Source organism: Cricetulus griseus, chromosome 2 (genome assembly GCF_003668045.3).
Source record: "Cricetulus griseus strain 17A/GY chromosome 2, alternate assembly CriGri-PICRH-1.0, whole genome shotgun sequence".
Lineage (NCBI taxonomy): Eukaryota > Metazoa > Chordata > Mammalia > Rodentia > Cricetidae > Cricetulus > Cricetulus griseus.
Window position 1 is genome coordinate 149,744,738 of NC_048595.1, and position 16,213 is coordinate 149,760,950.

General features: G+C 41.2%; 1 protein-coding gene across 1 annotated transcript in view; it reads left to right on the forward strand.

Moving 5' to 3' along the window:
- Cpa6 (carboxypeptidase A6) overlaps positions 1-16,213 on the forward strand; it is a 314,492-nt gene that overhangs the window by 191,001 nt on the left and 107,278 nt on the right. The window contains exons 3-6 of the mRNA XM_027398702.2: positions 1,983-2,107; positions 7,622-7,736; positions 10,300-10,401; positions 13,324-13,428. Of these exons, the coding sequence (XP_027254503.1) occupies positions 1,983-2,107; positions 7,622-7,736; positions 10,300-10,401; positions 13,324-13,428 (447 nt within the window). The remainder of the gene's footprint in view (positions 1-1,982; positions 2,108-7,621; positions 7,737-10,299; positions 10,402-13,323; positions 13,429-16,213) is intronic.

The following is a 16,213-nucleotide window of genomic DNA, read 5'->3' on the forward strand; positions in this document are numbered from 1 at the left end:
TGGGAAACTAAAACACAGAGAGCTAGGATAGATTGCCGATTTGGTCTTCAATCCCAGGATTCACCCTTGTAGTCACTGCACTTTCTACAATCTTCCCTATTTCCATAACAACAAAAATAACAATGACTTACATTATTAAACATTGTTTATCAAGGGGATTAGTTCATCAGTGTGATTTTGCCAGCAAAGACCGTGAGAGTCAGAGAGGTTAGCTTGAATTTGTTCCTATGGAGTCGGGCTTCAGAGCCATCACTCTAGAGACTTCACAGCACCCAGTTTGCCTTTGTGCTAAGAAGCATCCCCACTTCATTCATCATCTTGATTTTATTTCCTGCTTCCCACCCTGAACCCTTAAATCCGCCTCTGTATTTAGCTCTCCCCCAATAAAGAAGCAGTCCCGTGCTGCTCTTCATCTTAACTGGAAACATCAAGTAGAACTTTGACCTAACTACATCCCACTTCTTACTTTTCAAACAGCAATGATAACACATATCTGTTACTTTACTTTTATGCCTGTATTAAATGTACATGATAACAGGCTTCTGTGTGCATGCATACAGCATGCACTGGTCAAGACAGAGTGAGTAGCATTTCTCTCTCATCGATTTAAGTTTGGAGCCCTTTACTTCTCTTCTAGATCTTCATAAAGTATAGGACAGGTCCTGCAAGCTACGCTTGCCCTCTGTGTTATAAGATGATAGAACTTATTCCTTCTGTGTGACTGTTCCAGCACCCCGTTTGCTGGAAGTTTGTTGTTACTGTTGTTTGCATATTTGTTTGTGATAGGTTCTAGCCCAAGTTGCCCTCAAATTCATGGTCCTCCTGCCTCAGCCTCTCAAATGGTTGGAGTTACAGGTGTGGCCCACCACTCTCAGTGAAGCTAATGTTCTAGCGTTAGGCTCTGCCTATCGCTTATTATTTCCATGATACTTTCCAATGCACAAGACACTCGAATTTTTTTTTTTTTTGTGGGACGAGGGTTCTATTTTAGTATGTATTTCAGAAAAATAGCATCTATAGACTTATGTCCAGAATAATGCGTCTTCTCATTTTGTGTTCTCTAGCCCTTGACAATGTGGAATTTCCTTATATGCATTGACAGAAAAATGGTTAGTCTTATTACCAAAAATCAAGTCCTACCATGGGTTAAAGGCATGGCAAGTCTGGTTACAGGATTCTGGTGTACAAAGATGATAAGCCTCTTACAAAGGGAAGGGAGCAGCCTCAGTAAAGAACAGGACAATGAAAAAGAAAGAAACTATGCATCAGCACAAAGGATGAAGAAAATGCCTGACAATTTTGTTAGACATGTCTATGAGTTAAATTAGGATTTTCCAACTCTCCGCCTTCTGGAGACCTGTCACTGGGGACAGTGTGATATAGACCTAGCTGTGTCCTTGCCCAAGGCTGACAGATGGACAGAATGACCTCGTAGCAGTCTTTCCATCCCCACACTTCTGTTTGCTCACAACCATGGACTAGTTTGCTAGCTGGCTCAGATTTGCCCTTACAAGCTGGGGAAGGCATAAACTGCTTCAGAGAAAACAGGTAGACTCTTTGTCCCTGCAGTGGCAGTCTGTCATCCAGGCTTCAGCACTGTGAAAGCAGGGGGAAGGGCTACCAAATGCAGTGAAACACGATTTCCTTGTGTGGCAGGAAAGTGCACAGTTTGTATCTTTCTCTTTCTCAAGGTTATTCAAAAGTTTATACAATAAATGTAAAAGTAGAATTTTAAAACTTCGCCCCATTTTTTTAACCTTGTGACTTGAATATGTTGTGAATTAAGATCTATGACTCTGATGAAGCTTAGGGCACAAATTCAAGCCAGATGAGATGAGCGTTTAACCCTGGGGGTGTAAGCACTGGGACTACTCTGCATGTGTTTGCTGTTACTGTATTCAGACAAGATGATGTGCTTGCCATCGTGACATGGATTTTCCCACACACTACATATGAATTATAGGTTGGTTCCTGCACTATAGGTGGACCTGTGGCAGCCCAGCAGTATCTCCTATGTGTCAGAGGGGACAGTCACCGATGTCCATATTCCCCAAAATGCTTCCAGAACCCTGTTAGCCTTCCTACAGGAAGCCCACATCCAGTACAAGTAAGCATTCTTTTTCATTTGCTACAAATTTTATTGGCACTAAATCCAACTGAATGGTGACGATATTAGGTTGTCTATCAAGAGCTTCTGAAAGGGTTTTTCATTATGAGGCTGTAAAAGTATATTTGTTCATCTTTGAAGAACTTATTTGTCCAATGGGGGAAAGGAGCAACCACAAAGACACTTTATTTTTTCACTGCTAGCACTAAGTCATCAATGCCAACACAGTCTTTTACTGAATAAAAAAAAAATAAAATAAAAAAAAAGGAGCCATTTGGCAATGCTAAAAAGGCCAAAGGGAAGGCTGAGAAGAAATAGTTTCCCGCAGCAGCCTGCTTAGCAGCAGAAAAATGGATAAGACCGGCCAGGCATGGGGGACAAGGCAAGCAAACAAAGGCTGCAAGGAGGGCCAGTGTCAGACAGAAAGGCCAGTGAAGTGGCAGAGGAGAGGGACAGCAGGGGGGAGGCGCCCAGGCTTCCGTGGGTGGTGCTGCCCCCTGGAGGATATAAGCAAAAGTGCCCTGTATTTGTGGTTGGAACTGCAACAGCAGAAGAGGGATAACACTACCCAGGCTCTCCACTCGTTTGGAGGGTAAAAAAGGGAGACGTCAGAAGAAGACGCTAAGTTTTCTAGCTTGGAAAAGACTGAACAAACAGTTGTGAGAAGACGTGCATATTCAGATGTTTCTAAGTAAAGATCGTAGTGGAAGAGAGTAAGTTGGGACAGTTATGGAAGTCGAGGAAGAAAAGAATGATTTCAGAAAGTGGGGTGGTCCACAACTGCAGTGATACCTAATAAGAAAGGGAACGGAACTTATGTTGCTGACATTCATGGAGAGATTCAGTTGTGAAGAATAGAAGACCGGAAAGTGACAGGAGGGTGAGACCACCAGATGCAGAGCAGTCACCTCCTAGCGGTTACAATAAAGGAGACACCAGCGAGCAAGGAGTGACCACCAAGACATGAGCAGCAAAGACTGCTCAGAAGACTTGAGATCTGTGTCAGAAGGAGAAACTTGGCATGTCTACAGCCTGGAGGAAGGACCAATAAGAAAGGAGACACTAGTGATGCTAGAGAGATTTGAACAATAGGGAACACACCTTATCTCCTAACATAGCTGGAATAAATGTGGGTCAATTTCAGATAATAGAGCCAGTCGTCAAGGTACATGCCTATAATACCAGTACTCTGGAGGCTGAGGCAGGAGGATTACAAATTTTAAGACAACCTGGAGTATACAATGAGTTCTAGGCCAGTCTGAGCCACAAAGCAAGACCCAGTTCCCCCAACCCAAACCCCACACACACAAGAAGAAGAAGAAGAAGAAGAAGAAGAAGAAGAAGAAGAAGAAGAAGAAGAAGAAGAAGAAGAAGAAGAAGAAGAAGAAGAAGAAGAAGAAGAAGAAGAAGAAGAAGAAATGGTAGAGATATGAGTCCATAATTTGAAAGAAAACTCAGCTGGTGGTTTTCTGAAGCAAGAAACAAAATTATTTGCAAGATGTGAAGGAACAGTTCTAAAGGATGTTGCCAAGAGAAAAGCAGAAGTGAGAACCAACAGACTCTTTGCTGCTGAGAAGAGAGTATAACGTTGATAGAGGTTGATGGTCTAGTGGATAGGAGTGTAGAAAGGTTGGTGTGGTAAGGAAGGGGGGATCCTGGAGAAATACCTGTTCCAGGGTTTATCAGGGGTAACTAGTCTGGATAAAGAAGGGAGAGATTCTAGAAGAAAGTGTAGGAGAACATAGAAGAATCAAGGAAGGTCAGAAGGTCTTTATATTAGAAACAAGGATAATGGACCTGTGAAGGAAGGATGGACAAGAAGGAAAGACATTCTGAAAAAATGTAGGTTAAAGTTAAATATATGTGTGTAACATATATATTATACATGTGTTATATATATATATATATATATATATATATATATATCATCTTTTAGCGTAGAGAGTTGATATTGTCTATAAATTTGTCTATATTAACCTTTTAAAATTAATTTTTAATTAATCTGTACTTTTTTCAAATATATGGGCTATCAGGGATATGAACACACAACTCAAAAAAGAAAGAATGAGAGCCCAGTCTGTATAACTCAGAGAGTGCGTTCTTAATATACACAGACCCTAGGGTTGCTCCCCATTGCAGCTCCATGACCCCCCCCATTATGAAAGCAACAATAGAGATATGAAAATGTTTAACATTGCTAGCAATTAATGAGATGCAAATTTTGAAAAATCAAGTCAGACTGACAGTGAGAAGGATGAGTGTGCTCCATGTTGGTTAAACTGTTTTGTGTGATGTTGGTGGGTGTGTAAATTGGTACAACCTTCTGGGAAGCAATTTGACAATTTATAAAAAATGCTAAATATGAAAAAATGTAGTTTAAATGTGGGTTAAAGAAAGTTGTGAATCCAGAAAAAGAAAGTTTGTGGCTGGTGGCAAGATCAAGGTACCAGTGACATCCTTGGTCACACAAACAGAAAATATCCACAGCTATTAAAGCACCGGCATGCTTTCTGTAGAAAGGTGTTTTGTCTGTGCTTCTAGAATAGAACCATGGCTGTGCTGAAAAGCATTGTTCATGTCACTCACATTTTCATCACTTTCATAGCTTAGAAGGTGTGCTTTGATACTCTGAGAGCCTCGTGGGAAAGAGCTTGGTAATTATATCTATAGGTGCACAGGAACAGCTCACAATGCTCCATTAATTATTGTTCAGTAGAAAAGAACACACCAGTTAGTTTAACCAGTCTCTATTTTCTGGCATTAAGCATAGTTCATGTGGGACTGATATTAAAAAAAATCACACTTTGTGTCACAGAGAATAAAGGGGGAAAAATAAGTATTTTAAATCAGTTGTTTCCTCATGAAGAACATTCACTTAAAATTACTCATTTTGTTAGTCCCAAGATAATAACACATAAGAGTCAATTAAATTCTGTAGGCACAGTAGGTAGAGATCATTTTAATTGACTTTTATTATTGTAGCCTGGGGTATTTTCAAAAGATTATCATTTACTCTGTGCAACTGTACAGAATGTATCGCCATAGTGATCTGTAAAGTCCAAGTAATGTGACTCATTGTTTCTGGCCCCTGGGTGGTCAACCTTCTCAATGAGATGACTCATTCTGCCATTTTAAAAAATACATTTTATAAATACCTGTAAAAACTGGCAATGAAATCTACATTTTGAGAGCTTTCCCCTAGCCTAGGAACTGGGGGGTAGGTAGTTTTGCATTAAGTAATGACATCATTTGAAAAGGTTTTGATAGTTCTTGGCACTAATATAGTGCTATGCCCAGTTGAGATAAGAATCACAACAGGACCAGCCAGATGGCTCTATGGGTAAAGGAGCCTGCTGCCATGCCTGACAATGTGTGTTCAAGCCATAGTCTCACACGATTGAAGAAGAGAACAACTCCCTCAAGATGACCTTTGACCTACACAGAGAGAGAGAGAGACAGACAGACAGAGACAGAGACATAGGTATACCATGACATGAACTCGTCCATACACATACACACAAATAAATAAATGTAATAAGATAATCTCAATCAGCTATAAAAACTAAGAAAACACATGATTTAGAAACATTTGGGAACAGCTGGTTTCCACTCAACTACTTGGCCAGAAAATAGGGCTGGGCTTCCACATTACACTGAAATTTAACCTCTTACAGCCTGTATTAGACATAGTCTAGTGACTACTGAGGCCTGTATCAGTTTGCTGAAGTTACCGTAACGGAGGCGCTCCACCAATGAGACCCTTTCAGGTTGGACATTCAGAAGGACTTTTTCATAAAGTATGCTGGATGAGGCAGACTATCTACCCTTCATTTGTAGGACAGAAAAGATGTCCACAGGAGGCAAACAGACCTGCAGTTTGCCTGCACCCTCTGAAATATTGATAGTTTATTATTATATCTCTCCTAATCAAACCCACCTCCTTCCTGGCAATTCAAGATCTCTCCAAGAACAAGGAACCTAAGACGATGATGTAGCTCTTATTGGCTTCTAAAATCTTCCTCAGTGATATTGCAGTCATTTAGGCCATGCACCTAATCACCATAATTTCTAATCTCTGGAAGAAAACAACTGCTGACAGTGAAGATGTTTGGCTTGACAAATGCCATGCACTCACAGATTTGAGCTACTACAGGCTGCTACCAAGAAAGCTAAGAAGTCTTCTGCCACCTCACCTCTTGTGGCATTTCCAACTGCAAAGCTCAAAAGCAAAACAAGAGGAATAAATCAGTAGTCCATTTTTGACTAGCCTGCCTTGGAGACTCAGGATATAACAAGTCAGTCAGTCCTTAGTACCAGATGCCTAAGTAAATTGTTTTCTTCAGGGACCAAAATGTATGTGCTCAGTATATGATAATTCTTTTCATTAAGTGACTTACATAGATTAGCCTAAATGTCACTTAGAGATGCTTCCATGTGTTCTGTAATGGAATTTATCCCGCAAGCAACAGGTTCTTTTTGGAAAAATAAAATATAAAAGCAACACTTTTAAGGCACCTACTACAGTGAGAGGACTCATCAAAGGTCTCTCCAACATCTGGACATATTAAAGATGAACAGAGTGCCTGTCTCTCCACGCCATCCTAGTGAGTGATAGCCAGTGGTAGAGTGTTAAGGCACGCCTCTACTCTAGCTCGGATGTCACATCAACAACTTGGACCCTTCCACCACAGCACTGGGCCTGCCATCCCTGGGATGGCCTCAGCCCCCAGCTTTCAAATGCATCCGACATTCAGAACAGAACTTCTCTTCTGTGGAATTCTTAGTACTGTGGTACAATGAAATAGCCTTTTTCCACCTTTGTATCCATCAGTTTTCTCTTGAGAACTAAAGCTCCTCCCATCCTTTCTCTTCCCTGGATCCAGGATGCTGGGTGATGGTATGTCATCAGATAGAGGCTCCAGGAAAGAAGATGTGGAGAAGGGGCCTAGAGCAGCCATGGCTCCATTTTCATTATGCCACACTGGACTTGAGATCACAAGATGAGACTTTGGGATCACATCCCAAGGCCAGATTCTGTCTTTGCATTCTCAGTGGAACAACACTGGCAGATTCTTAACCTTATTGAGTCTCGGGCACCTCACTGATAATACGGATATAATAGAATCCTACACAACACATAGTACAGTGGCTGGCCTCTGGGGAGCAGGAAGTCAGTTTAAGTGTGCACAGCCATTACTGCATGGTTATAGATGCTCACTCCATAGCAGCTATTATTACAGTGCTGCTATCATTTACAGGTGTCTGACTATAATTTTACACTTTAAATTCATTATAACATTTATTTAACAGTTTCTGTTTCCTGGAAAAGAACTCTTTCTCAACATTGAGTATTTTTAGAAATGCCACTCTATGCAGTCTTTGTTTTCCTCTCAACCATGGAACACTGGGGCATTTCCATGTTAGTTCATTCTGTATGTGATTCTCTGTTGGCATTGCCTGATTTTTGCATGCTCTTGGCTGACTTTTTTATGGTGTCAACTATTTCAAATCCAGGGTCCTCATAGAAGATCTTCAGAAAGCTGTGGAAAATGAAAACAGCTCTCAAACTCAGAGAAACAGAAGGTCCCTGTCTGAATACAACTATGAGGTGTATCACTCCTTAGAAGACGTATGTAATCAAAGGACCTTTTAATGTTATTGTTGGTTTATTTTAAGTTTTATTTTTTTTATTATATACAGTGTTCTGTCTGCATGTATGCCAGAAGAGGGCACCAGATCTCATTATAGATGGCTGTGAGCCACCATGTGGTTGCTGGGAATTGAACTTAGAACCTCTGGAAGAGCCCCCTATGCTCTTAACTGATGAGTCATCTCTCCAGCCCTGTTGTTGTTGTTGTTGTTTTCAAGTTCATCTTTGTCATTTTGGTATAAAGATTAGAGAGAATTGTGAAATCAGAGATGCAGACTCTGGGAAGAAAATACAGAATACTATATGGCTTGGGGTCCCTGGTTCACACATCTGCTAAATAAGAAGTATCAAAATAATAGGCCAGAGAGATATGTCAACTGAGAAGAGCACATGCTGCTCTTGCAGAGGACCCTGGTTCGTTTGGGTCCCAGCACCTACAGGGTAGCTCACAACTGTTGTAACTCCAGTTCTGGGGAATCTGATGCCCTCTTCCGGGGGCCCCACCCCCACCCAAAAGTGGCTTATAGCATGGAGTGCACATAAACACATGCAGGCAAAGCACAGGTAGACATAAAATAAAAACTACTTGCATAAAAAGAAGTCTAAAATACTTTGCATCTTACTTCACTTAAATAAACCCCACAAAGGACATGGGAAATACAAGAACAATGAGATAAGTGGTGTTAAAATCAGGGCTATAAAGACCAGGGATATAAATCCATGGAAGGAACATAGCTACCCAGCATTCAAGGGCAGTTTGTTAGCTGAGGGACACAGGAGACTTTCATATGAGTCTTGCAACCTTGCAAATTTTAGAACCCCCAACAGCCAGACTGCATCAGCAGCACCTCTGCCCATATTGTCATTTAATCCATGTGGAAAACTCACAGCAATCTTGTCCTCACTGCCACACACAAATTTAGTCTTTACCTGACAACTTACCATTCTTCACATTCTAGCTAAAACAAGCAAGACCTTCTTTGCTCTGCTGGGCTACATAAAGCCTCTGTTTCCCCAAATCCCAGTGTGTTCCAGTGCCTCTGGCACACAGATGTGACACAGTTCACGGGTCACACAGGGGTTGACTGATACCCTCTGTGCTAAAAAATAGCTGCATGTTCTATGAGGGCCAAGTGTTTACTATCTTCACTACTAATCCCCAGTGCAGGCAAAGAGTCTTCCAAATAGAGAAATTGTTGGAAGAAAAAAGGGATATATATTTTTTCATGTTTCCTCTACATTCAACAAAGGAATTCCAGATACAAAATTAATGAGATTCTACTATATTATTAAGAGTATTTTTCATTCTGTTGAGGATAATTCTCCTTTCAAAATTCATTTTGCATATTTCTGTGTCTTAACATACTTTTTAGAAGCTTGAAATTAAAAGCAATAAAAGGTTTCAGATAAGTTGACACATGGAAACACATTAACACATCCTAGAAAAAAGTCAAATTTCAAAACTAGGTGCAGCTATGTATGTGCATATGTGTGTGTGCATATATATATGTGTGCGTGTGTGCATATATATTTGTGTGTGTGTGTGTATATATATATACATATATATACATATATATATATATATATATCCTGCTTGTTAGATTATATAAGAATAAAAGGAAAACATGAGCACTTCCTAAAATATACTTATATATTCTTTCAGCACAGATCCTCTCACATCATGGAACAATGGGACACTTACATGTGACTCCTTGGTTGCTTGCAGGACTTTTAAGTCAGAAATGTCACCCGTCTTTCTTGGCACACATTTTATCTATCACAAATATACCTTCTTCTGATGACAGATAAGTGTACATGAATGGACTGATGCAATGTCCAGTCCTCTAGAGGAATTATGCAGAATATGCCCTCCAGTGGCTCAGCAGAATAACCTTAAATGTGGGTGCTACTGTCTTTTCCTGGTAGCTTCTGCTCTGTCCCAAACTACAATGTATGAGACTTTAATGGCTCTCAAGTCATTTGGAGGGTTTATCCAAAAGCTGTTTTTCTGTTTTTTTCTTCCTTTCTCTTTCTTTTCCTCTTTAATTACTATGGAGAAATGGAAATAAATTTGGATTTTTCAAAAAGAAGCCACACCAGGCAGTGGTGGCACATGCCTTTAATCGCAGCACTCAAGAGGCAGAGGCAGGTGGATCTCTGTGAGTTTGAGGCCAACCTGGTCTACAGAGTGAGTTCCACGACAGCCAGGGCTACACAGAGAAACCCTGTCTCAAAACAAACAAACAAACCCAGATACATCAGTCAGTTTTCTGTCAAACACTCCCATGAGGATCCTAGTGATATAATAGTAAAAGCTATCTTTTAAAGAGGTAACAACAAAAAGACCTAAACTATTGGCTGTCAGTATAGAAAATAGGCTGCCGTTTTAAGTATCCTAAAGAAAACTAAAATCAGACAGTGGGGTTTTCCTCGTATGTTCTTTCAATTTTTGAAGCTGCTGTTGTCTTTTGTCACCTGTGCTTCTCTAAGAATCCATGGGTCATGAGGGAATCTGACCTAAGTTTTCCTCCTCTGCCTTCAGATTCAGAGTTGGATGTACCATCTGAACCAAACTCAACCAGGCCTCGTTCAGGTGTTCTCTATCGGGAGATCATATGAAGGAAGACCTCTATTTATTTTACAGGTGAAAAGAATAAAATGTTAACACAAAATATGTATCTCCTTCACTTTGACTTGTGGGAGGAAACAAAAACATTTAATATCATCTTGCTAACTTAAGGGAAATTGCCTTGGGTCTTTGACCAGGTTTAATGATGGTCTTTGAATATTCCAGGAGATACTGTTTCTGAGATGCAAAGTTCTTGATGGTTTTGGGTTGGTGCTACTTACAATGAACCAATCAGAACTTGATAAATGTGAAGAAGTTATCTTTGCTTCCCACTGCTAATCACATATTCTGACCCTCTAGTTCTCCTCTTCTTTAACATTTACCTCCCCTTCAGAGGCTGAATCACTGGGCTTTTCACCCAGGACTCCTTAAAAATTCCTCTTGGGTCTCCATGCTGAGCCCGTCTCCACCAGCCAGCCATTGCTCCAGGCTCATTCACTGGCTTCCCTTTCCTTATGCTCTCCTGTGGTTCTGGCCATCCCCACTCTTCTCTTAGCTCCACTTTCATTCTACACACTCCATCCAAAAGGTCACATCTGCCCCATTATTAAAATTATCCCAGATCTTTCTAGTTTGTAGACCTTTAAATTCTTGCAGGGCACTTTTACCTAGATATTCACGAATGTTCCTGAGACTTGTCATGACATCATTATCTTCCCAGCTTAGAAATGTGTCTCCCTAAATTTCTCTTCTCTGTTGTAATCACTCACTTGGAATTTACCACCAAAAAAATGGGCAGTTCTTTGAGCGCTCTCTCACCCTCTTCTCTGTCTTCACTACTGCTGCCTGAATTTACCTCTGAATCTGTTCTCCCTGGACTATTTCAATAGTGACCTCAATGCTGAACATCTTCAGTACTAATCCTTATCCCGCTCATCCTCTAACCCACCCTCCACACTGCTGTCAGTGTGAATTCACCCAATAACTCATCCTCCACACTGCTGTCAGTGTGAACACAACCTCTAGCTCATCCTCCACACTGCTGTCAGTGTGAATTCATCCAATAACCCACCCTCCACACTGCTGTCAGTGTGAACTTTCTAAAGTAAGCACACACATATGGGAAGAGGAGAGAAGGGAGAAGGGATGGAGCTCATAGACTATGAGGAGTAGCTGTGTCCCTTCCACACAACACCTAGGGACTCCATTAGTTCCCCACCTCTGTTCAGCTTCATTTGCTGATCCTTCCTCAAATACAGTGTCTTCAGATTCTTTCCAGCTCTATGTGTCTTCCTGTAACTGGTTTTCCAAACAAGCATCCTGTCCTGCTTAAATATTCAAGCCTCCTTTTATTCCCCATGAGAATTCAAGGAAACATGCCATGTTCCTACCGTAACATATAGATTGTCCTCACATCTGCCCTTCTCACCAGCAAGGCATCTCTTCTCTGTTCATCTCTGGATCTCCAGAGCTGAGCCTGATGTCTGACACTGAGAAGCACTTCCCGACACATTAGTCAAGTGGACTAACAAAGGAATGAAAGCAAGGTCACTTATGAATATATTGCCAAGTATTATTTATTAATGCTTGGGTTAGAAACCAGGTTTTAAAGTAATATTGACATAGGGGGATTTGTAACTGGACCCTTGATTCTACAGATTATTTTACATTTTTACTTTGTGATGTTTGGCTGTAATTTGCCTGTAAAGCGTCATTCTTTAAGAAAAGTCCCTTAGGACAAGATCTCCTAAGCTAATGGGGATCATAGGGAGAGGGGAGAGGGAGTTAGAAGAAAGAGAAGAGGAGAAGAGGAGGGGAGAGGAGGACATGAGGGAGCAGGAAGATCTAATCAGGGGAGGAATGGAGGAGAGCAAGAAAAGGGACACCATCATAGAGGGAGCCATCATAGTTTTAAAGAGAAATCTGGCACTAGGTAAATGTCCAGAGATTTACAAGCTCGACCCCAACTAACAATCTAAGCAATAGTAGAGAGGCTACCTTAAAAGCCCTTCTGTGATAATGAGATTGATGACTACCTTATATGCCATCCTATTGCCTTCATCCAGTAGCTGATGGAAGCAGGGGCAGACACTCACAGCTAAACACTGAGCTGAGCTCTGGAATCCAGTTGCAGAGAAGAAGGAGTGATGAGCAAAGGGGTCAAGACCAGGCTGGAGAAACCCACAGAAACAGCTGACCTGAACAAGGGGGTGCTCATGAATCCAAGACTGATAGCTGGGAAACCAGCATAGGACTGTTCCAGACCCCCTGAAGGAGGAAATTAGTTTGGAGGTCTGGACAATCTACAGGGCCACTAGTAGTGGATCAGTATTTACCCCTAGTACACAAATGAACTTTGGGAGCCCACTCCACATAGAGGGATACTCTCACAGCCTAGACATACTGGGGAGGGCCTAGGCCCTACTCCAAATGAGATGACAGACTTTGAAAATCCCCCAAGGAAGGCCTCACCCTCCATGGGGAGCAGAAAGGGGTTGGGATAGGGGTGTGAGGGGGGTAGGGAAGGAGGGGAGGGAGATGGGATAGGGGTGTGGGGGGGTAGGGAAGGAGGGGAGGGAGAAGGAACTGAGATTGCCATGTAAAAGAAGCCTGTTTCTAATTTAAATTAAAAGAAAAAGAAAAAGAAAAAGAAATGTCCCTTAGAAAATTCTAGTGAACATGGTAAAGATGGAAGGAGAAGGAGGAGGGAGGGAGGAAGTTTTGCTTTTTACTTAACAGTTATATTAAAACAGAGTCAGTGTACTACTTTAGGGATTGCCCTTTTCCTTGTGTATTTTCTAGTCGTTGATTGTATTGAGGCAATAAATTTATGTATCTGCATAAGCAAGCTTGGACTTCCAAAGAAGACAGGAAATCTCTTTATCTTTTTAATGTTACCTAATAAACAAAACCATAGTGAAGAATTATGCTGAGCCCTTATTAAATTATGCTGGTCAGTGGATCCAAAAATAAAAGCCTGAATCCTCTTGTTTTCAGCTGGGCAGAAAATCACGAGCCTACAAAAGAGCTGTCTGGATAGACTGTGGCATTCATGCAAGAGAATGGATTGGCCCTGCCTTTTGTCAGTGGTTTGCAAGAGAAGTAAGTGAGACACTTTGCAGAGTGCCGGCTCCAGCTAGTCAGGAGTCCCATGGGTTTTCATTCTGCTCAAGGAATAAAGTGGGGATTTGAGAACAGCAATACCTGATTGAATGACAATAATACCGTGATTCTGTGGGATGCTTTCATGTTTATGAATCCTTCCATGGTCCTGGATCAACTTGTATTCACCTCTATCTTCCAAAGGTAGAAGCATCTGCCCCAGTTTTAAAAGCTGGGGTAGGAAGGTGCTGGGATGAACTCAATTGATAGCCTGCTTCAGACCCTGGATTTGGCCCCAAATGCCACATAACTGGGCATAATGTTGCACATCTACAACCCTAACATTGGGGAGAATGAGGCAGGAAGACCAGAAATTTAAGGTCATCCTCAGCTGTGTAGAGTGTTCAAGGCCAGTCTGTACTACAGGATACTCTATCTCAAAACGCAAAGACAAAAACAGCTGGGCTCAGAGCTTTTACGAACCTGAGGCAAACTAGGAACCAATCATAGCAGCAAACAAATAGTAAAAGCCTAAAAATGTAATTTACAGTGGTCTAGAGCAACTGTCCTGCTATATCCAGATACAATGTCATTTTGCCTGCCTTTCTAAATGACTTCACCTATGCTAAAACAGCAAAGAGGTGAACAAATAGTTGATATTCCCACCTGCTGTAAACCTGTAATTTGGAGACCAGGAGATCTCTAGCATCTGTGACTTACCATTCTAAGTGTCTGTTTTCTTTTTAAGGTGACTTTGACAGCTGATGACACATAGGATTTCTCATTTCCAAATGCTTTGTTTGACTCTTGAGCCCACTGAGTTCCCTTACTGACTGGGCTGGCATTCCAAGAATGTAGTGATTTTCCTTGTTTGGAGCTTTCTTAAATCTTGATTTTATTTTTGTGGGGGTAGGGAAAATCTTAAGAGAAACCCAATCACTAATAGTAACAAAAGTGAGGGAGCCTAAAGAAATGAAGGTTTGCTAGTCCTGTACTTACAGGAAGCCATTAAGGATACAAAGGGTACTCTAATGTACCTCAGTCATATTTCACCATTTTATATGGAAATTGTGACTTTGAGGGCTCTCATAGGCATTACAGAATATATTTCAAATTTCACAAGTGCCCAGATGCTCCAAATTTACAACATATTTCTACCATAACCAAACTTGTAAAAGTTTATCCTTCATTTTATAGATATGACCAAATAAGCAGTACTAACTTTTCTTCTTCAAGTTACTGAATAACCCACATTCCTTTAAACACCATTCAATCTCACTGAAAACAAATGCAAATGTGAATAAGAAAGTGTTAACTCTATTAATATATCAAATGCCCAGTGTTTAATAACAGAATATCTGATGTTTCAAGTTTGGGGACAGAAAGGGAAAAGAAAAGACGGTTAAATATGAAACATCTATCGTTCTCTGGCCTTCTGTATTATGGGAAGAGTTTAAAACGAAAAATTCCTGGGTTTGACCTGTGGCACCACAAAGCCAAACAAGAAAAAGGGAGTGATAAGCAGCAATGAAATCAGGATCCTTCACCACAAAGATGAGTAAGAAAACACTTCTTCCTTCCTCCTCACAAGGCAAACTTCACGCAGTCCGTGGCTGCATCTCCAACCCTCCCCTCTCTTTCACCCTCTGTGATTATTGCTGCCATCTGTTTCTCCACTTATCACTTCACATTTCTCCATAAGAATCAAACTAATAATCAGAAGCAGATAAGAGGAGCTCTAGTAGTCGTCCACTAGTGTCTATGCACAAGGGATGATGACCATGGGTGACAACGACTAGAACAAGTCGATATTTGCATGACACACTCATCTAAAGCAAAATATTTTCACCTGTCTTTGGAACTCCCGTTACCTGGTTTGGGGACAGGAGACATAGGACTGTCAAGATTTAAATAGGTTAAAGCAACCAAGCATCACTACATCATCTCTTTTGCACTAGTTCTGTCCCTTTGTTAAATCCTTGGTGACGGGCATAGTGGTGCCATCTTTTTGCATCAGGAGAATCATATGTCTTCCCAGAGAGACATTCAAGATACTGAGTACATCCCCTTTTCTTTACATTTCACCCAATCTGTCAGTAGTTCCCTTTCTTGTATGCATTTCTCTAAACCTCAATGGCTTCAAACAGTAGTCATTGATTTCTCTGTTTCTGTGGGTCAGCAATTTTGCTGAGCTTAGTCAGATGCCTCTGGTTTGGGATCCCTCATGGAGCTGCAGTCAGGAGTCCACTCAATGAAGATGTGCAGATTAAGAGAGAGGATGTGCTTCTAAGTTCATTCACAGATACAGAGGACCTCAGACCCCTCATTGGCCATCAACCCCTAATATTAGGTCCTTGCCATGTGGGTCTCTCTCCCTAAGGTAGCTTGGAACATGAACCTGGCTTCCCTCAGAGCAAGTGGGAGAGAGGGGAAGAAAAAGGATGCCCAAATTAGAAATGAATCGTTGCAGTCAAATCTCAAGAGTGACCTCCCTTCATTTTGCCAAATTCTGTCCACTGGAAGGTGGAGACATGAGGTCAAAGGCATACTCAAGAGAAAGAGATTACACAAGGTATGGATACCAAGAGTGAGGCAACACTTAGGCTGCCTACCACATCTTAGTGAAACTTGCCCCACAGTCACTACTGTGACACTGGCATCCTTACTCAAATATGAGCTACAAGAAAAATTAAATCAACCCTCTGCTCTGATAGAGCAGACACACAGGATTTTACGTGCACATGAGTTATACAACCCTAGCACTACATCATTTAACCTCTCTAAA